Source organism: Rhinolophus hipposideros (genome assembly GCF_964194185.1).
Source record: "Rhinolophus hipposideros genome assembly, chromosome: 14".
NCBI classification, from domain to species: domain Eukaryota; kingdom Metazoa; phylum Chordata; class Mammalia; order Chiroptera; family Rhinolophidae; genus Rhinolophus; species Rhinolophus hipposideros.
Genome location: NC_138060.1, coordinates 55,133,078 through 55,154,357, shown reverse-complemented (window position 1 = coordinate 55,154,357; position 21,280 = coordinate 55,133,078). Strand labels below are relative to the sequence as shown.

General features: G+C 38.9%; 1 protein-coding gene across 1 annotated transcript; it reads right to left on the bottom strand.

Annotated features, from left to right (window-relative positions):
* Positions 1-1,367: 1,367 nt before the first annotated feature.
* On the bottom strand, positions 1,368-21,280 carry LOC308507316 (caspase-14-like). Its single transcript, XM_081072176.1, has 7 exons — positions 20,729-21,280; positions 18,610-18,662; positions 17,140-17,289; positions 13,702-13,927; positions 13,118-13,234; positions 5,540-5,649; positions 1,368-3,384 (listed from the first exon to the last, which is right to left on the bottom strand). The coding sequence occupies exons 1-7, from the start codon at positions 21,006-21,008 to the stop codon at positions 3,283-3,285; spliced, it is 1,038 nt and encodes a 345-aa protein (XP_080928302.1). The 5' UTR covers positions 21,009-21,280; the 3' UTR covers positions 1,368-3,282.

Genomic DNA, 21,280 nt, shown 5'->3' with positions numbered 1-21,280 from the left:
CTATGTAACTTTACTAGCAATTGTCACCCCAATAAATTTAATTTAAAAAAAAAATAGCTCCCTAGATAGTTTTAATGTGCAGCCAGGATGAGAACCACTGTGACACACACGTACAGAAAACGGTGGGTTTTTCCCCTCATTTTTCAGTAGTTCTGAAATATCCTGTAAGGACCACAGGTTGTTTTTAAAAATTGACAAAACGAAGAGCTGACATGGAAAAAAAGTGAACTTAGTCCTGGCTTTCTGCATCTTTGCTGAAAATACCTGGATGCATTTTGGCTCTCAAAAAAAAAGGAAGACTTCAAAATAGCTAATATGGAGACTGAATGGCTGGCTTTTATGGACAGTTTTCTGTCACTGCAGGACTTCTCTGGAGGGCCTTCTAGAACAATACCAAACCATATCAGCAGCTTCCTCCCCTAGGCACCAGAGTTTCAAGAATATTTCCATTCGGACCATCAGGACATCCCCATAATTATGTTTAGATGTTTGTTTCTCCACAAGACCTTTTCCTACGAAATAACTTTGTCCTTAAGAACTGATCTGCATGATGAAAATTCCTGGTGAAGAAATGAGTTGAGAAAAGTCCAAAGATGAAAAACGTACCGTAGTGACAGTAAGCTACGGTGAGAGCCTTTGGCCTAACAGGTGCTTGTCAAAGAATGGCTGTAGCTCCCAGCCTGCTGTCCTCCTCCTCCCCATCTCGCAGCCTCCTGGTCTTCTGCACAATTTCTCCACCATTTTTTATTCATGCCCACTTTTGATGAACAAAAATCTCAGAGCCTTCCTTTTGGAAACTTTGGTTTCTGGGGTTTGTATTTAAAAACTGAGCTTAAAAATTTTTTTTCAAATATAAAATTGTGCTAGGGGCTCTAGTTTTTTTGGACTACACTTCACGTGGGTGGTTAAGAGAGCCCTGTTCTGATTTGAAGCTGAGAGTAGCCCCAGACATCGAGTTCATCTTGGGTATCTTCCCACCTCCCTATCTGACCAGACTTCTTGTTCCTCTTCACCTGTTTGCCTGGTATCCAGTTATTCCACAGTCCTCCGTAGTGGCCTAAGCAATGTTCCAAAATCACTTTTCCCTCCTTTGTCCCAAAGTTCTCATTTCTTCAGTTAAGTGGCATGGTCCCTTCTGTCCACTGAAAGCATTCTGTCTTACAACTTTCTCTGTCACTTGGTACTTTGTTCATATATTCGTTCATGCACTAGAATCCCAGCTAACTGTGACTGTGAACACGTCACTTCACCTCTCCCAGGAAATAAGAGCTGTTGATGTTTCAGCTGATGCCATCCCCCTGAAACGAGCCCTTGTACCTGGAAATCCTACAGATGCAAGTGAATGGAGAAGGCTCACCTGATATTTTATGAACAAAGGAGACATTTTAATGCTCTATAAAAAAAAAGTTACATATAAAATATCAGAACTTAAAGGCTTAAAAATTAAATCACATATACTTAAGAAATAACATTAACTAAAAAAAGGACACAATTATCCCTGAAATGGAGACAGGCCTGGAGATTCTGTGTTATTTCAGTCAATGTGGCCCTCAATCTTCAGAGTGTTCTCACCAAACACCTGTATCCTCACACAGGCCCAAGAGTCTTACGCAGCTGCTAGCTCGAATCCTGACGTTGAAGGAATAGCCACATCTGCAGAATGTCCATAAGAAGTCAGAGTTCACAGGTCCAGCGGGATGAGTTCTCAGTCAGCTGAGCCAAATCTCCTTTTAAACAGATGGGGAAACCGTGGTCCACATAGAGTCCAAAGTTACAGAAAAAGTTAGAGCATAATTATAATTACAATTAAAATTCATGCTCAGTCCACAGCTTGTTTCTCTAAAAACACTGGTCTACATACAGGTTTTCTTTATAGTGGGATGGAACCCAACTTGCATCTTGAAGAATTCAGGGTATAGAAGCACACAGTGAGAACAAAGGGCATTTCAGGCAGAGAGTGAACTATGACGTGATAACATATCCAAATATTCAGCCAACATTCATTAATCCACAAGCCCAATTCTGTGAGAGGGGATTCCAGACAGAAGGGCAAATCACCTGGTATGGCCAAGACCCAAACAGTACACAGGTACCTCAGATTAAAGCCTGACAGAGAAGGACTTGGAATATTCTCCTAAGGGAATCGAGAATATTCTGCAGGCAGTGGGAAGTCAAAGGATTATTAACAATGGTATGGGTTTTATACAGAGATTTAGGGGAAACAGGTTAACTTCCAACTTGTTCCATTAAAATGTCCATGGGACAGGCAAGCAGGTGGGGTTGACTCGCACGTGGCTCGATATGCACCGAGGTCATGAGGCGAGGTCCGAGGAATGGATGAAATAATGAAAAGACAGGGATTTGCTAAACATTTATGACAGGGCTTCTCTGTGTCTTAAGGCACGGGTGGAAGCTGGGATACACTAATAAATAACACACATGGCCGGTGCCTCTCGGAGCTTACAACTGAAGTGGAGAGAGATTAAACAGCCACTACATGGTCATTTAAGTACAGTAGTGCTAAATGCTACAGAAGATAAGTATAGGGTCTCTGAACACTTAGAAAGAGCTGACCTAGCATGAGGGGTTGGGGAAAGCTTTCCTGTGCAGGTGAAGCTTGAACCAAACTGTGAAGGATGGAAAGGACTTATCTACCTGGGGTGGAACAGAGTGTTCCAGACAGTGAAACCTGCAGTTCAAAGGTACTGAGGCAGCAAGGAGGAAGCTGGGGAATGGATGGGGGTGAAAACATGAAGGCATCACGGGCACAAAGTACAAGCAAAGACACCTAGATAAGACTTGAGGATGACATACAGAGTGGAAAAGGAGATCAGTCTGGCTGCAGAAAACAATACAGGGGAAGTAAGGCAACCTAGAGGACAAGACCACATGGAGATAGTTCTTGAATACTAAGCCAAGAAAATGAGGCTTCGCACCAGCACCAGATCGAGATGGGAATGGAAGGGGGGTAATAACAAGAGACGCACAGGATAAAAATAGTACACACAGAGAGCTGGACTTCCATGTTTTGATAACAGTTTAGGAAAAAAAAAATTTCAGTAAACAGTGATCTTTAAAAAAAAGTCAAATTATTTACAAATTCCAAACAAGTAGTTAAATCTTAGAAAGACATATGTATATATGTATATGAAACAAATTGGAGAAATATAACTCGTGACAGAAATAATGCAAAGTGATAAGCATTAGCACTATGCTACAAAGCCTCGCAGTTCTTTACAAAGTCTACTATGAAGCAGTCCTTATTTTTAAATCTTCCCGATATCAAAAGTACACGGATCTAGTTAGAGTCGATTCCATTACAAGTGACACTTTTATTGGTTCTTCATGTAGATAAAATTCAGTGTGCACCACTTTGTTATTCACCTGCAAGAGAAAAGCACAAACTGTCCAAAAGAATGTAACAGCCCTGAGCCAAAGCCTTTTAGTAAACCCCACAGGATGAGGCGGCAAAATTCTGACCCCACCAGGAAAACAACGCAAACATTATAATAAGGAGATATCCCAACATCACTGTGGGATGGAAAAGCAGTGTATTCAAGAGTCCACAGACATCTGGACTCAGTCTCAAGCTTGCCCTGGGTAATATTAAACCAGGTATTAACCCTTCCTGAGCCGTGGTAACTTGTGGTAAGATGAAAGGGTTGGATTATATTATATCCAAAGTATCCAACAGCTCTACAATTCCAGGATTAATTATAAGCACATGTCATCTGCTATCTTAGCGCGACTTGAATGCAAAGGCCACCTCATGCACATCTCCAGACTTTTTCTCACCAGTGTCTGCTCAACAAGTGCTTTAACACTGAAGAGTGTTCAATCAAGACTTAATGGACATTAGTCAGAACAATTTTTCAGTTAGCATTAACTGAATGGATTTCTATTTACAGTCGCTTAAATCTTTATTGTTGTTACACATTCCTGAGATGCTGACAAGAAATCTCCATTTTCTTAAAGAGAGAAATTGAGCAATATGAGACATTTGGGGAAATGGTTGGAATGACTGTCAAAATTGTCCCTTTAACATTTTTCCCAACAGCTTACCTAAATCATGTAAAAAAAGTTTTGAAAGCTGTTAAGCATCATATGTGAAGTATTAACATTAATTTTTTTTTAAGAAATAAAAATAGTTACCATCCATTGGAGAGAGGTGAGGAGTAATTACCATATTTTGCCGTGTATAATGCACACTTTTTTGCCCAAATTTGTGAGGGAAAAATAAGGATGAACATTATACATGGGTAGTACTAATTCCATATCTATATAAATGTTTTAAATTCTTTTATTTATGCTTATGAGTTAAAAGTGTAACTCTAGAAATCAATAACTATATCCTATACAAAATAATACCCTGGAATATGATAATTGCTTTTGCTGAATTTAGGACAAACTTGCAATGACAAAGAGTTCTTGGTTTTATATGATGCGTAAGTGTCATAAATTTGGTATCGGTACATAAAATTTCTTATACTTTGTATCTGTTCTTGTGTTTTGTAATTATTTGTTACATAAAATTTCTTGTACCATATGTTAAAAATAAATCCTAAAATTCCTTTATAATAATAGCTAAAATGCTAATAATTCCTTTACAAAAAACAAGTACCTAAATGTAAATAAATAAAAATTTGAATTAAAAAATTAAAACGAAAGATTTCTTTCTTCCTGAAAGTTTGAGCCAAAAACATGGGTGCACATTATACACGGCAGCACATGATACACGGCAAAATATGGTAATACTTAATTGTGATTAGGGCATGAACTCTAGTATTCTGTCTGGCCTGGAATGTTAACTCCTCCACTTACTAGCTCTCCATCGGTGATAGTGGATGTAAATCCCAGTACCTACCTGTGAGGTTGTTGGGGGGTGCTAAATGGATTAATATCTGTAAAGCAGAGAGAACAGGAACTGGCACAGTGAGCCATGCCACAGATGTTAGTATTGCTGTTACTGTGTTCATTTATAGCTTTTTCTAAGTAGCTCTCTTTGAGGGTAAAAATCCCAGATTAAGAAGTAAATTACTCTTCAATCCTGTTATAATAAACCACTATAATCAGGCCATTCTCCAAACTACAGGTTTGTGTATAAATCTGCTACAATTCCTGGCCACTCATTCATCCCGTGAACACTGACCACAGGCTACAAAGTGGGGAGACACATGCGAGCCAGTGTCAGCCCTTAAGGAAGCCCTCAGTCCTCCCCTCTCCCAGTTGAGTCAGGCCGAAGCCAACGGCAATGACAGAACTATAGAGCAGGTAGGAACTACAAAGCTCATCCAACAGGCCACTCACACATATTACCAACGAACAGAAAGCGTCACTGTCAGTTTTCCTCGGTATCTGGCTCAACTGTGTCTTCTGAACAATGCAGCCACAGTCCTCTAAACTCATGATCAGCCCACAGTTTTCAAGCAACTTTTCAGTATCTTTCATGTTTTCATGGCTAACGTCGGTCTCCTCAGGAAAATGCTGTCATCAAGTGCATTAGCTTCAGAGTGAACGTGGTCACTTGGAATTTACTTACTTTGGTGAAAAAGTCAACGATGTGCCACTTATTTCCATACTGTTTAAAGACTTCAGTCATTGCTGCTATCATCACAGAGCCACTGCGGGAGTGCCGTAAAGCAACATGATCTACAAAGAACAACAAGAACATCGCGTCCATTTTCCTCCTCTACTTGCAGCTCAATTGTTCTTTTCCCCACAGTTAAAATCTAGAAAATGGCTTTGAACTGAGAGTACAAAAATACTCTTGCATTAGCAGGAGTGTGTCTGGGGCCATAAGAGACACGGGCACAAACAGAGGAAGCACCCAAGTATCACAAGGGACTCGTGTGACAAAAACCTATCAATAGAACATTCTTTTTAACATGGATTTTTTAAACAAAAGTTTTCAAATATACACAAAAATAGAAAGCAAAATTTAACAAGCCCTCATACAGTCATCCTTCCGATTCAAGTTATCATTTTGCCATTTGCTTCATTGTAGCCTTCTATATTTTTATGCTTTTACCATAGTATTTTAAGCTAAATATTCCATATGGAATTTATTTTAGGGTCCTCAAAAGTTTAATTATTGAAATTACTTTATTATTAGAATAAAAAACATAAAACATGTCTGTTTAATGTGGAAATTCAATAGGAATATCGAAATTGCACCCCTCAATATAAATCTGGGTTGGAAATGAAAAAATATAGGACATCTTTGCAACTTCAGTGTAGACAAAGGTTTCTTAGAACACAAAAAACCATAACAAAAAATTTTGATAAATTGGACTTAATCAACATTTAGAACTTTTGATTTATGAAAGACATTGTTAAGAAAAATGGAAAACAAGCCACAGACTGGGAAAAAATATTTGTAACACATACCAGAGAAATGACTTGTATCCAGAATATGTAAAGAACTCTTACAACTTAACACACAAAAAATATAAAATTGGGGAAAAGAATGGCCAAAAGGCACATGAATCATCATCATTATTAGTCTTTCAGGAAATGCAAATTAAAACCACAAGGTGATACTATTATACACCCATTAGATTGTCTAAAAATTTAAAAAAACAGATCATATCAAGTGTGAATGAGGATATGGAGCAACTGAAACTCTCGGACACTGATGATGGGAGTATAAAATGGTGCAACCACTTTGGAAAATAATTTGGCAGTTTCTTTAAAAGTTAAACATGTACCTACTATGTGAACCAGCCATTCCACTTCTTGGTATTTACGTAAGGAAAACAAAAACATATGCCCCCAAGATTTGTACACGTTTGTTCATAGCAGCTTTATTTGTAATGACTGAAAACTAGAAACAACTCAAATGTTATACAAGTGAAAGGATAAACACATTGTTATATCCATACAACTGAATACTACTCAAGAATAAAAGGAATGAACTACTGATATATAAAACAACACGGGTGAATCACAAAACCATTATGCTGTGTGGAAGAAGACAGGCCAAAAACAAACAAACAAACCCAAACATACTGTGTAATTCTGGTTCTATAAAATTCCCAGAAAAAAAATGTAATCTGATCGGTGGTAAGAGAGCGGATATGTGGTGACCTAGAGATGGGAATGGACTAGAACACGAGGAAATATTTGCTTATCTTGGGGGTGATGGAAATATTTGCTTGTTTTGATCATCATGATGATGTCACGAGGGTATATTTATTTCTCTTCAAATTGTTTACCTGAAATATATACAACTTATATTTTAATTATACCTCTGTAGTGTTGTAAAAGAATCCACAGAATATATCTGTGTATGGAAATTTCAGTATTACCCCTCTTAGAGTAAATCTGAGTTAAAAACACCGTATCACAAAACTTGACCCTCCATCTACGCATATAACTGCAGTTTCAACCTCTCCCAGTCTGGAATTTTAATCAACCAGTCTGGAATTTTCTGGTCAAGCACCAATGAGGTAATCTGTCACGTGGGCCCTCTCCATCCCCTTGGAAAGAAGCAATCTGCATGATAAAAATCCCTTCCCATTCTCTTCCCCTCTCCCACAAAAGATATCCCAGCCCCAAAGTAATCTTTTTTTAAATTTGTTAATAACTCCCTTGCCCCACCCTTCTTCCTATAAAAAATCTTCCATTTTGTACAAACCCTCAGACTGCCCTTCTAGTCACTAGATAGGTTGCTGCCCAATTCATGACTCACATAATAAAGCCAATTAGATCTTCAAATTTACTTAGTTGAATTTTGTTCCTTAGTATTACATTTAAAACTTCCCCATGATGATTCTTTCCAACTGCTGCACGGTTCTACTGTATGAATAGTCATGTGCCACATAACAAGTTTCAGTCAACGACAGGCCACATATACAACGGTGGTCCCATAAGATTATAATGGAGCTGAAAAGGTCCTATTGCCTAGTGACATCATAGCCATCGTAAGGTCCTGGTACAACATATTACACAAATACTTACCACTGTGTTACAATTGCCTACAGTATTCAATACAATAACATGCTCTACAGTCTAGGAGCTGTGTGGGAACAGAATATGTCTGTTTGGCATAGGATTATTTTAGGCTGGTTAGTTTTAAGAAGCAGCAGAAACATGGGAGAAGCTCTGAAAACCAAGCAGAAGTTACCCTTTGTAAGACATTCACATTTGTAAGGGAAATCTCCATTTATAAGGGTGTCTCCCTCTTTGTAGTAGAAAGAGAAGAATGACCCTAAATCTCTAGAAACTCTTATCAGAGGAGAAGGCAATGACTTGAATCTGCATAACAGTTTTACCCTTGTTTACTGTGCTTTTCCTCGCAACCTCCCATCACTGACTCCCCCCAGCACCAACATCTTCTGTCTTCAGCTGAAAATGGTATTTAAGGTGGTGGCTTCAGCCATTTTGGTGAATTATTCAGTTTTCCTGGGTCTCTCCCATGCATACAAAAGGTATACATGCTATGAAACTTTTGTTTTTCCTTGTTAATCTGTGTTTGATTAGAGGGCTGTCTCAACCAAGAATCCAGAAGGGTCAAGGGAAATTATTTTTCTTTCCCAACAGAGCAATAGGCTGTAGCTACCATATAGCTTACGTGTGTAGTAGGTTATATCACCTATGTTTGTGCACTCTATGATGGTCAACGTCATCGCCTAGTGATGCATGTCACAGAAAGTGTGCCCGGTCCTTAAGCAGCCCGTAACTGTATACCATTCCCAGTGACTGTTAGCTCCTCCTCCACTTCAGTTCTCCCTCCTGTAAACTTTCAAAGGAGCACCCACGTTAGAGTGACCAACTCGTCCAGCTTTGCCCACTCGCTCAGTTTTAGCATTGAAAAGTTCAGTATCCCAGGAAACCCCTCAATCTCTGGCAAACTGGGACAGTTGGTCACCCTATCCCAGGTATACACGTACTGAAAGGCGGAGGTTCCAAGACTTTCTCAGTTCACGGTAGCCTTAGCGTCTCAGTAACTTTTGCACAGTGCTCCTAGGCCAAGAAAAAGAGTTCCATTTAAAAAAGTAGTTAGGATATAAATGCTAAGTTTAAAGCTAATAATCTATTGGCTACTTGGGTACAAAAATAAAATAACTGTGCATGAAATGTTGAAAGATGGAATCACAAGAAGGAACAAGCAAAGATATTGTCAAATAGCCAGATTTGGGTATAAAATGAATTTACCACCTATAAATCTTCCTTAAATTACTAAAGGATATACTTCAGGAAAAAAGAAAACAACCCCAGAAAAATGGTCTGAGATTCAGGAAGTAATAGAGAACAACAACAAAAAAAAGGTAAACACAAATACAGACGGCGTTAAATATTACAATAATGTTCTAATTTGTGAAGTTTTAAAATAGGAATAGGCATTACCTAGAATAGTGCTTGCCACCCTAGTGTATGCCAACATATTTGATAAAAATGTGTTAATGTTTTAATTCAGAAGAAAATCAGGGGGAAGGAGAATTAAGTAAATCCACCATGATAATGTGACATATTAATTAAAACACAACCTCAATTACTGGCAGGTCAAGCAGACAAATTTAGTAGAGACATAAAACATTTGAACAACAAACACAATTAAGCTTAACAGAAATGCATACACCCTGCACTCAATAAGCAGAGACCACATATTCTTAAACTTACATAGAATATTTATAGCACACATAAATTAGATATCAATAACAAGAGGATTAATTTTAAAATTGCAACACCAGAAATTTAGAGGCATATTTCTAAATAACTAATTAATAGGTAAAAAAAAATATTGGAAAGTTAAGAATTCTTAGAATTGAAAGATAAAAATGTTACACCTTAAAATGCAAGTAATATAGTAAAAGCACTACTTAGAGCAGAATTGTAGCTTTAAAATTTCTTGTATTTTTGAAAAGATATAAAATAATGAGTCAAATACCTAAGTGAAATAGTTGGAAAGAATAGAATAAACCCCCCCAAAAAATGGAGAAAAAATGGAAATATGAGCCAAAAATTAATGAAATAAAAAACAAACATAACACTAGAGAGGATTAACAAAACAAAAGTGGGATATTAAATAAATAAATAAACCACTGGTAAAACTCATCAAGAATTAAAGAAGCCACAAATATTAGAAATAAAAAAGGCAAAATAACTATAGATTAGAGCTTTCACATGATTAAAGATACAATGAACTGTGCCAAAACAAATTTGCAAATAAATTTTTTTGCCCCCATTGAGAAGCAAACCTCCCCACCCCCCGCCCTGAACAATTTATTGAATGGTCCATTCTTTTACTATTGATTAGTAATGGCTTCCTTGTTGTGTATCTACCTTTCCTGTACATTTGGTTCTACCTCTCAGTTCTCTATTCCATCCCAATGGTCTATTTGTCTGTACCTAGGCTGGTAGAATTTTTGTTATTCCTTTATACCTAGTACTCATATTTTACAAGACACATTCTCTCAAATATCTGCACAGCTCACTCTCATGTCTTTCAAGTTTCTATACAAGAATCAACTTCTTGTATAGATACTTTTCATTTGATTCTTCTCAGGAACCTCTCTATACATCTCATTTTAAAACTGCAATCTCCACTCCTACCCCTCAACACTCTCTATCCCATTCCTGCATTATTTTTCTCTGTAGCACTTACCAACATCTAACATATTTTATTTTATTTTTGGTAAACTTTTCACTGAAGGGTACCCATCATACAGAAAAGTGTGCAAAGCCTAAGAGCATATAATAGCTGAATACATTTTCATAAAGCAGACACACCCACATAACTGGCACTCTCATCAGTAAACAAGATGGTACCAGCACTCCAGAAGTCCCCACTTGCCCGCTCTGATCATTACCACTCCAAACACTCTGCAATATGCTGACTTCCAACACCACAGATTAGTTTTGCTTATTTCTGAACTGCATACAAATGGAATCATAAAGGAACACAATATCTATTTTCTCTATGTGTTTATTGTCTGCCTCCCCCCCACCTAGAACATAAAACTCAGTGGAGACAGAGATTTTTTTTAATCTTTCAATCATTACTGAATCTCTAGCCCTCAAACATATATAGGCTAAGATGTAGTTGTAAAATTCATTCATTCAGCAATATTGGAGCACGAGATTCTTTGTCTTCACTCTTAATTATTCCATAATAATTTTTGATTAGTTTGTCACCTTCCATGAAAAAAGAAAAAAACACTTTGGAATTCAATTTATAAATTAATTTGGAAAAACTGACATTTCTATGATATTGAAGTTTCCCATCCATGAGCATGGTATTTCTCATCATTTATTCAGGTATTGTTATTTTCTCTAATAAAGTTCTTGCTCATCTTTTATCAGTCATTCCTAGGCATGATTCACTAAAGCAAGAGAAATAATGTGGTATCTTTTTCTTTTCTATTATATGTTCTAATTTATCATTGCTACTGTATACAAATTATTAATTTCTAGAATACTGATCCTTAACACCTCTTTCTCTTACGTTAATGCATTAGCTAGGGCCACCCATGCCATGCTAGATAGGAGTGGTGACAGTGGGCATGCTTGTCTCACACCTAACTTTTAAAAAAATCTTACAGCTTTTTTAAAGTATAATTGATAACTGGCAATCATCTATATGTATACTTTAAGTGTACAATTTAATAAGTTTTGACATGTGTCAACTTCCGTGAAACTATCACCACAGTAAAGATAAGGAACTTTCTAATCAGCTTCCCAGTATCCTTTGTCCTTTTGTAATCCTTTCCTCCCACTCCATCCTCCATCCCTTATACCACTGATTTGCTTGTCACTATGTATAGATTGGTTTGCATTTTCTATTATTTTATATACATAGAATCCCACAGTACGTACTTTATCTGGTTTCTTTCAGTCAGCAAACTATTCTGAGCTTCCTCTATGTTGTCGCTTAAAGCAAGAGCTCATTTCTTATTACCGAGTATGATATACCATGATTTGCTTATTCATACACCTGTTGATTTGGGTTGTTTCGAATTTTTGACTATTTCAGATAAAGCAATGTGCAAGCATCTACGAGGATGATGCTTTCATCTCTCTTGGGTAAATAACCAAGGAGTGGAATCTTTTTTTTTTTTTTTAATTTTTATAAGAGCTTATCTGAGCCAAACTGACAACATATGCTGGGAAGCAAGATCTCAAAAGCTTCTCAAGGACTGGAATTTTACATCTAACTTTTAATGGAGAATTTTCGTTTTCTTTTTAAAGAGGGCGCATCTCACAGTGACCCATGCGGGGATCAAACCGGCAACATTGGTGTTATTAGCACCACACTCTAACCAACTGAGCTAACCAGCCACCACAAATGGGGGAATTTTTCATGTCTCACCATTAAGCATATTTCATTACTGCCCTTATTTTCCTTTGGTTCCAGTTTTTCACTAACATTTTATCTTGCGTTGTGTGTGTGTGTGTGTGTGTGTGTGTGTGTGTGTGTGTGTATTTGTAAACTACCTTAATCCTTCTTGAAGAAGGTCAAGGGAAAACCAATTAAATATATGTCCTTGACCATTTACTACTATCTTCTCTACATTTTCCTGTTTCCCCTCATGAGCGAATCAAGTCCATCCAGCACACAAGATTGTTTTAGACTTTAACTTATTAGTAGTAATAGTATTAGTAATAACAATGTTGTTTGCATAATGTTAATAATAGTAGTAGCTAATTTTTTGGGTATTTATTACCACGTTACTATGATAAGTACAATATCTGCATTATATAATTTATATAACATCCTAATGACATAAGTAAAATTTATCATTCTCATTTTACATGAAGAAACTGATATCTCTAGAGGATAAAAACTATTGAAGTTCTCAAAGATAGCAAGTGGAAGAGCTAGCATTTGGGCCAACACCTTTTTCACATGAGAGCCAATGATCTTATTTACCATGTGATACTTTGCTAAGCGGTTCGTATCTTCGTGGAAGAAATGCACAGTTAAGATGCCAAGCTGCCATTCTGAAAGTGGGAACATTTTCTGAAGGGAGATGGAGGGGTTAATGAAAATTTCTCCTTATAAACGTCAATTTGGAAAGCACAGATCCCTTTTTTTAAAGATTTAAAAATCATGAGCAATAACCAAAACCCTCTGGCACAAGCTGCATTTCACAGTCATCTACCCTCACTGTCTTACCTGGCTGGGTGGGATAGACGATGAAATAGTCGCTGAATGTGGGCAGCCTACTCCTCTCTGATATGTCATCCGACTCCATGGGTTCATCATCCGTTTCAATACCATTATCTTTTTTCTCTATTTTTGAGGAATGAAAATGCAAACTACAATAATACATCACTGACACCAGGAGCCCTTCATGAAAGTCACGACAAGCTTGTATCTCCACAAGAGAGAGAAATACCCACAAAAGCTACATAAGTCAGATGTCAGTCCCACAAGCCACCTGGAATCCCATGGATGGCAAGATGTCTCTTGGAAACTGCACATGCCTGTCTCAGAATTTGAGGCTCTCAGACCCACCTCACGAAGGACCATCCCTCAGCCTAAGTTAGCTATTCTAACCCAAGTAAGTTTTCTGTCCATCCCTTCCTCCCAGCTCAAAGTCCCCAGTATACTACATAACTGAAGTTATATCAGCTAAGGGTCCTCTAATTTAAAATATAATATTTACATATATATTTTTTTAAACTTACTTTCTTTCCTTAAGCATCAATATGAGAATTCCCTAGAACCATGGCTATTACAAAGCACTCTTTACTTACCTCCTCGGCAGGCCTGAATTATAAAGATCTTTGGTTTCTCATGAAGTGCTGGACAATTTTTATTGTTAAACATTTCAAAAACATCTTCCAAGCTGACTTTGTCACCATCTTTCATTTTAATAAAGCCTTTTTCTCCATGGGACATAAGAGTAACAAGGCAACAGGCAATTTCATCTTTAATTTCATTTAATCCATCACGAAATACTGTTAGTGTGTCAATTAATCCCTGTAACATAGGATAATATATTATAAAGAACTGAAGGTGGGAAAAAATCAGAAATGCTAGAGGTGTCCCCTTTACTACTAGGTGATCTAGATGATAAATATGAAAATAACTGCATCTCTAACAGAATTAGTATGAGGTAAATATTAGTTTCTTGACTTGTCACTTCCTTTTGGTTGCTCTCAGAATTCATCTGACTTCTTCTTGTGTTCCTGGTTCTTATTTGACAAAATTAGGGCATTTCTGATTCTCTACCACAAAATACAACAGAATTATAGTTCCCCAAAGGGTTAATGTATTTAAATTTTATATTATTAACTTATTTTAATATATAAAAATATGACTTTATAAAATTAATATTCTCAATAGGTAGAAATGGAAGGGAATGGGGAAGTCCATCCAATAGTATACACCTGCCAGGATCTATCAGATGTCATCAAAATCCATCACATTAAAAGAGAAGGCAGGAATGGCTGCTATCACTACTCCCATACATGTAATAAAGATCCTACCCATCTCAATGTAGTAAAGTAAAAATTAAATGAAATTTAAATATTGGAAACAAAAAGCCAAAACTCATTATTTACAGCTAATACGACTATCGAGAAATATAAAATAAGTCAACTAAAAAACTATTAGAACTAGAGATCAGCAAGTTGACTAGATATAAAATTAATTTACAGAGATCTATATTTCCCCAATTGTCCAGCAATAATCATTTAAGCCACATAACGGAAAAAAGGATCCCATTTGTGGTCATAATAAAACTAAAATACCTAGGAATAAACCTAACAAGGAATACACATTACCTAAATAAAGAAAACTATAAAATAAACTTCAGTGAAGAGGCAATATAAACAAACCATGATATGTCAATGTTTCTGACTGCGATACCGCAATACTATTAATGTGCTATTATAATTCACTCCAAATTCATCTCAGTTCAATGTCATGTCAACCAAAATCCCAAAGGATTTCCACAAAACTTAACCAGATGAATCTCAAGGTCATAGATGAAAGATAATGCTCAAGAATAGCCAAGAATTTAGAAGGAAAACTAATGATAATAATAATAATAATAATAATTGGGGGACAGGTCCTATCAGATATCAAATTGTACTATAAAATCATGGTGAAGAAAAGCAGTGCTATACTGACATAAATATAAACAAATATATGAATGGAATATTTTAGAATCCAGAAATTAATCCAAGTACTATACACAGGAATTTAGTCCATGATAAAGGTGGAATTTTAAACATGTGGGTGAAGGACATATCATTCAACACATGTTGAGACCACCGACTATCCATCTGGAAATAAAGTTAGACCTCCTATACCACATTGTTCCAAAAATAAAATTCCAGAGAGTAGAAGGTAAACCTTAAACTATAAAAATATCACACAAAAACTAATTTTAAAATTTCCAAGTTGGGAAGGCACTGGGGTTTAATCAAGACACAAAACCAAGAAGCTGACAAACAGATTGAAAAGTTTACTTACAAAACTTCCATATGACTTAAGACAACAAGTCAAAAGGCAACTAACACGGTAGGAGAAAAATATTTGCACAATATTCTGCAAATGAATAACATTCAAGGAAATAACTATAAGATAAAAGAAAGAAAATCCAGTAGGAAAAAGTCCAAAGGATACAAACAGGTAATTTACAGAAGGAAAAAAAATGGTCAAAAGATGCCCAACTGGGAAAATGAAACTTTATAACCTGGAAAAATGGAATATGAAACTTAAAACAGGGAAATACTTTTGCTAGTAAATATTACTACATATTTATAAATAAATGTTGACAGGATGTAGAGAAAGAGACCACTTTTGGACCTTTGAGAGAATAAAAACCAAAAGAACATTGCCAATGTCTGACATCTGAATGGAAGGGGCTTGATTAAATATCATGTACAGTAGAAGAAATTCTGGTACAATCTTTGGGGAAAATGAAGAAGTGTGTTTTTAGCTTTGAAATAATAAAATCAAAATTGAGCAGTTACTATAAGTCAGCTACTATTCTGAGAAATTTCACACATAGACCCTCATTTCATCCTCACAACAACCCTACATGATAATTTCCTATCATCAGTGCGCCCCACCCCCTTGTAGAGATAAGAAAGCAGTCAATTAATTTAAGGCAGGGTTTCTAACACTGTTGTACTGTTGACATTTGGGGCCAGATAATTCTTTGCTATGGGGGCTGTCCTGGGCATTGTAGGATGTATAGCAACATCACTGTCTTCTACCCACTGGATTCCAGTTTTGACAACCAAAAATGTCTCCAGACATTGTCAAATGCCGTCTGGGGGTGGGGGGTGGGGGCACAAAATCACTCTCAGTTGAGAAGGTAACACAACTAGTAAGAGACAGGATTCCAACTCTGGCAGTCCACATTGCATTCACAGCCCTTTGCTATGCTTTCCTTGATGTTCATTAGTAGTGACTTCTGGAAACTTGAAGGGCTTTCCTATGTCATTATCACAAAATACGGGAAGGTCTAGGCCATGATTGAGCTAGGGTCAGAGAGCTCAAAATGGAATCCACCCACCACCACTATTCTTCAATCTTATTTTTTCTGTGTCATCCAGTTAGGTCACAATGCAATTCTGCCCAGGACTCTCCGAGTGCCCCTCTCCCCTAACCCCTTATGTGGTTCCAAGTCAGTCCCACAAGGACTTTTCAAAGCCCATGGGCTCTGATGCTGCTGTAATCCCTCTGGCCTACCCTCCTGATGACCTCTCAAAGCTGTTTCGTTGGTCTTCCCTGCTCCCAAATGCCCTGGACCTTACCCAGTCTGGACTCATAGCTTCGCCTTGGGCCTCCTTGCCCACCTTGCCTAGACACCTTCTTGGGTTTCCTTTCCCTCTTCAACTGCCCTAGACACCTTCTTGGGTTTCCTTTCCCTCTTCAACTGCACAGCCCTAGCTCAGACTAAAACCCAACAGGTCCTGCTTGACTGGAAGGAGAGCTGGGGTATCACACACTTAAGATTATAAAAGTATTATGAAATTTCATCAGGATATACATGTCACTGCTCAGATCTTGGTTCTTGCCAGGTAGTAAAAGCCCATTTAAAAAAGGAAGGAAGGAAGGAAGGAAGGAAGGAAGGAAGGAAGGAAGGAAGGAAGGAAGGAAGGAAGGAAGGAAGGAAGGAAGGAAGGAAGGACATAATCCAAGCTACAATTTTTCATTGGTTTTTAATTTGTTACCTTTTTGTCAGGATCGATGCACAATGTCCTTTCAAACTGGCACTGGCCAAGCCAGTCCTCCATTCGTTGGATGTCCTGGTGAGACCCTGGCCTGTCCTTTTTTACACACATGAGGAAAGCCTTCCGCTTGCCACTCAGGTCATAATGGTCCTGTTTTCCAGCAAAGCCAAGAAATGATATTTAAACCAAACCACATTCAGAAAACCAAACACACCACATACTGGTGACCCTTGAACCACCCGGGGCTTAGGGGCACCGACCTGAGCAGTCAGCCCTCAGCATTGACATTTACGGATTCCCAACCACCAGCTGACCCTTCAACAACATGGGTAGGAACTGTGTGGGTCAATCCTGATATAAGTGGACCTGTGCAATTCAAACCCATGTTGTTCATGGGTCACCTGTATAGGAAATGATGAGTTTCTTCTGGGATTAATGGGGAGGTTTCCCAGTTAGGATCAGGGCACAACACTGATTGCCTCTCTTACCAGTTGTGGGGGAGGAGGGAAGGAGGCGTGACTTGGTTTATAATTCTTTCAAATACCTTTCTCAGACTTGGACTACTAGGGTAATCTCATTAAATTCATATATACATATATATATATATATATATATCCATAACTACCAGATTAAGGAAATAGAGCTGATACAGGAAAATGATTAATAACAGCGCAAGGCTGCAGTCATCAGAATCCAGAATGTGGGACATTCTACAGGACAAATAACCTGGTGTCTTCAACAAATAACTGGAAAAGGTTGAAAAGGGGAGAAGTATCATAAATTAAGAGACTTAAGAGACAAACCAATCAAGTTTAATTGTGTAGACGTTGTTTGAATCAGAACTCTGATTCAAACAAACCACTAGCCAACTGTGAAAGATATAGGAACCAGTTAAGGAAACGTGAATGCTGAGTGCATCTTTGTCAAGAATAAGGACTTTGTTTTCGTTTTTGATTTTTGAGGTAGAATAAGGATATCACGGTTTTGTTTTGAAAAAAGTCTTTCTCAGAGATACATACTAAAGTTTATGTAGATGAAAGTGATACGATATCTGGATTTGCTTGCTTTACAAGAATTAGGAGCGGGGAGCAGATGAAACAAGACTGGCCAGTATATTCCTAATTGTTGAAGCAGCATGATAAATATGGTGGGCTGAAGTCTAGAAGATTCATTTTTCTCCTCTCTCTATTTTAGCATATGTTTAAAATATCCATAGTAAAACTTAAAAAAAAAACAAAAAAAAACAACCCTGCAGCCAGCAATTTATGTAGTTGCCTAAGGCCAAGCAACCTATTCTTTTATCTCCAGTGTCTCACTTTCTTTGATGGGTAAAATGGAGATAATAACAGTGCCTAGTTCTTCCGGTTGGTTAATCCATGCACAGTAGTTGTAACTGGCTGTTTCACTTTTATGCTATAACAGAAAGCAGGGAGATCTGACCACTTCAGACAACCACAGAGGTAGGCTTACCAATTCATTTTCCACAGAGTCAAAACTTCTCTTCAGAATTTTTCTTGGGATCACTGAATAAAGGTTCATGAAAAGAGAACAGAAAAAGAGCATTATTTTTTTTTTTTAATTTTTCAATCAAGATCTGTTGTCCCTGTTAACAGAAAGCTCTCCGAAGACACTCAATTATCTCTTATGTTCAGGCCCAGCAGGCTTCAATAGACCTCATTTTAGAACAGGTTCCTTGGATTAGGAACACCCCCTCCCAAACTCATGAGTCCAGAAACCTCAAACAGATCTCTCTCAGAACCCCCCAACAAATTCAGGGGCAGAAAGACCCAAGCCAGAGACTGAAAGGACAGGGACTAAGTGACATTACTGCACAGGCACTTCCTGAAGAGTAAACCACGACATCAGTAAAGGGAAAGATGAATTAAAGGCACTAGACCCTATTTTATTTTCTTATTTATCGTATCTTAGTATTGAATTCAAATACTTACTGGGTGCCTACAGTGTGTCGCCATGACATTGTATAGTTTGGATGATTCTGAGAAAGAAAAAACCCACTTTGCTAACAGCAAGTGACTCACAGTCTAAGCTGGGGATAAAAATGTGATACATAAATAACTGACCTGGGAGGGGGAACGTAAGTCCTGTACCGGTGCAGTAAAGGAACGGAGAAGCAAAGGCTCAATGGGGTCAGTAGCCTGCCTACAGGACACGTTTGTGGGCAACTACAGTTCTCATTCATTACAAATCGACAAAAATCAGCAACAACTACATGACTCAAAACTCAACGAGATCATAAGCAGGCTGACAGCACAGACCATCAAGAGTATATTTTAATGTCTACCTCAGTGCTTCTCTCCATGAACAAATATTACCGTATTTTTGCCGTATTACCGTATAATGCACACTTTTTGGCCCAAATTTGTGAGGGGGGGAAAATAAGGATGTGCACTGTACGTGGATAGTACTAATTCCGCATCTACATAAATGTTTTGAATTCTTTTATTTACGCTTCTGAGTTTAAAGTGTAACTAGAAATCAACACCAATATCTGTGTGCAAAATAAAACTCTGGAATATGATAACCGCTTTTGTTGCACTTACTACCAACTTGCAACAACGAAGATGCCTTCTGTGATGGGTAAATTTCGTAAATTTGGTACCGGTACATAAAATTTCTGGTACCTTGTATCTGTTCTTGTGCTTCGTAATTGTTTGTTACATAAAATTTCTTGTATCATAATGTGTTAAAAAAAAATAAATGCTGAAATTCCTTTATGATACAAAAAACAAATACCTCAATGTAAACAAATAATTATTTGAATTAAAAAATTAAAATGAAAGGTTTTTTCCCCCTGAAAGTTTGGGTCAAAAATGTGGGTTCGTTTGGGGAGAGGGGGGTTCACAGTGTGAGGGATATAAATGATGAACCTTGTCTTGTACACCTGAAACTAATAAAAAAAAATAAAAAATAAAAATGTGGGTTCGCATTGTACATGACAGCGCATTATACACGGCAAAATACGGTATACACACAGACACTTACTAAATTGAGGGTAGGAGAAGCCCTGTTACACACGGCATTTCTCCACATCTCCAGTGAGTGTCTTTTTTGGGGGGGAGAAGAGGACCCCCCCCAAAAAAACACACTCACTGGAGATGTGGCAGAGGGCATTCCCACACTGGGTTTCTCTGCATCATCTAAAAATCTCCCATATCACAATCACTTGGAGATACTTGTCAAAAATGCATCTCAGGCCTGCTGAGTCAATCTGATTTCGGAGCCCACCCCAAAACGAACTATTATTAGTAGACCCTGGTGGCTACTCTTCCACTGGACACTGGGATCCGAGCCCGGGAACGGCGACTCTCCTGCCAGCGTACTCCCGGGCTCCCACCTCCCGCCGCCGCTCCACTTGGTCCCTCAACGCCCGCATCCTCCTTGCTCTGAGTACCCCTCCCCTCCCCGCGCCGCTCACCTGGGCTTCCAGCGCCCCCTCGGGACCCGCCCGGGAATCCCCGAGGCGGCGGGACCAAGCCCCACGCCCCCCCAGGACCCCCGCTTTTGCACCCGCCCTGCCCCCCGCCCCAGCCCAGGGCTCGCTGGGCCGCGGGGTCGTCTCCGCGCTCACCCTGGCTGTAGGCTGTGGGGTCGCTCTGCCAGCGCGGCAGCAGGTCGGCGCGGGGCAGTTGCTTCAGCACCTTGGTGAGGACGCGCGGCGCCGCCTGCAGGTAGTAGTGCTTGGCGAGGAGACCCGCCAGCCCCGATGCCGTGCGGCCCTCCAGCTCCAGCTGCACCGGACTCACGCGAGGCTCCTCGTCCACCTTCTTGAGGATGGCGCGGAAGTTGCTCAGCTCCTGCGGGGACAGCACGTCCAGGGTCTCCCGCAGGCGCCTCTGCAGCTCCTCCATGGCCCGTGCGACCTTCGGAGGTGCCCAGGTGACCGCGAGCGTCGGCCGCTCCTGGGGCTTCCCCTCCGTGGTCGCCCAACCTGGCCGAAGCTCCCAGGCCGAAGGGACCAATCCGAGGAGGCCCCAGCACAGCGCGCCTCACACGCCACCCGCTTCTCCTCTTTGTTTTGAAAAAAGGAGGCGTTTCCGCTAGACTGCAGCGGCTGGGTCCGCGGGCCTCGGCGGCCGGGCAGCTCCCGCCTTCCCTCCGCTGGGCCCCGCCCACGCCCGGA

Coding starts and splice junctions, on each gene's coding strand:
- LOC308507316 (XM_081072176.1), bottom strand. CDS start 21,008: ATGGAGGAGCTGCAGAGGCGCCTGCGGGAGACCCTGGACGTGCTGTCC. Junction 13,928..17,139: donor GCATCGATCCTGACAAAAAG/GTAACAAATTAA, acceptor CCTATGTTACAG/GGATTAATTGACACACTAAC. Junction 5,650..13,117: donor CGTCTATCCCACCCAGCCAG/GTAAGACAGTGA, acceptor TGTTCTTTGTAG/ATCATGTTGCTTTACGGCAC.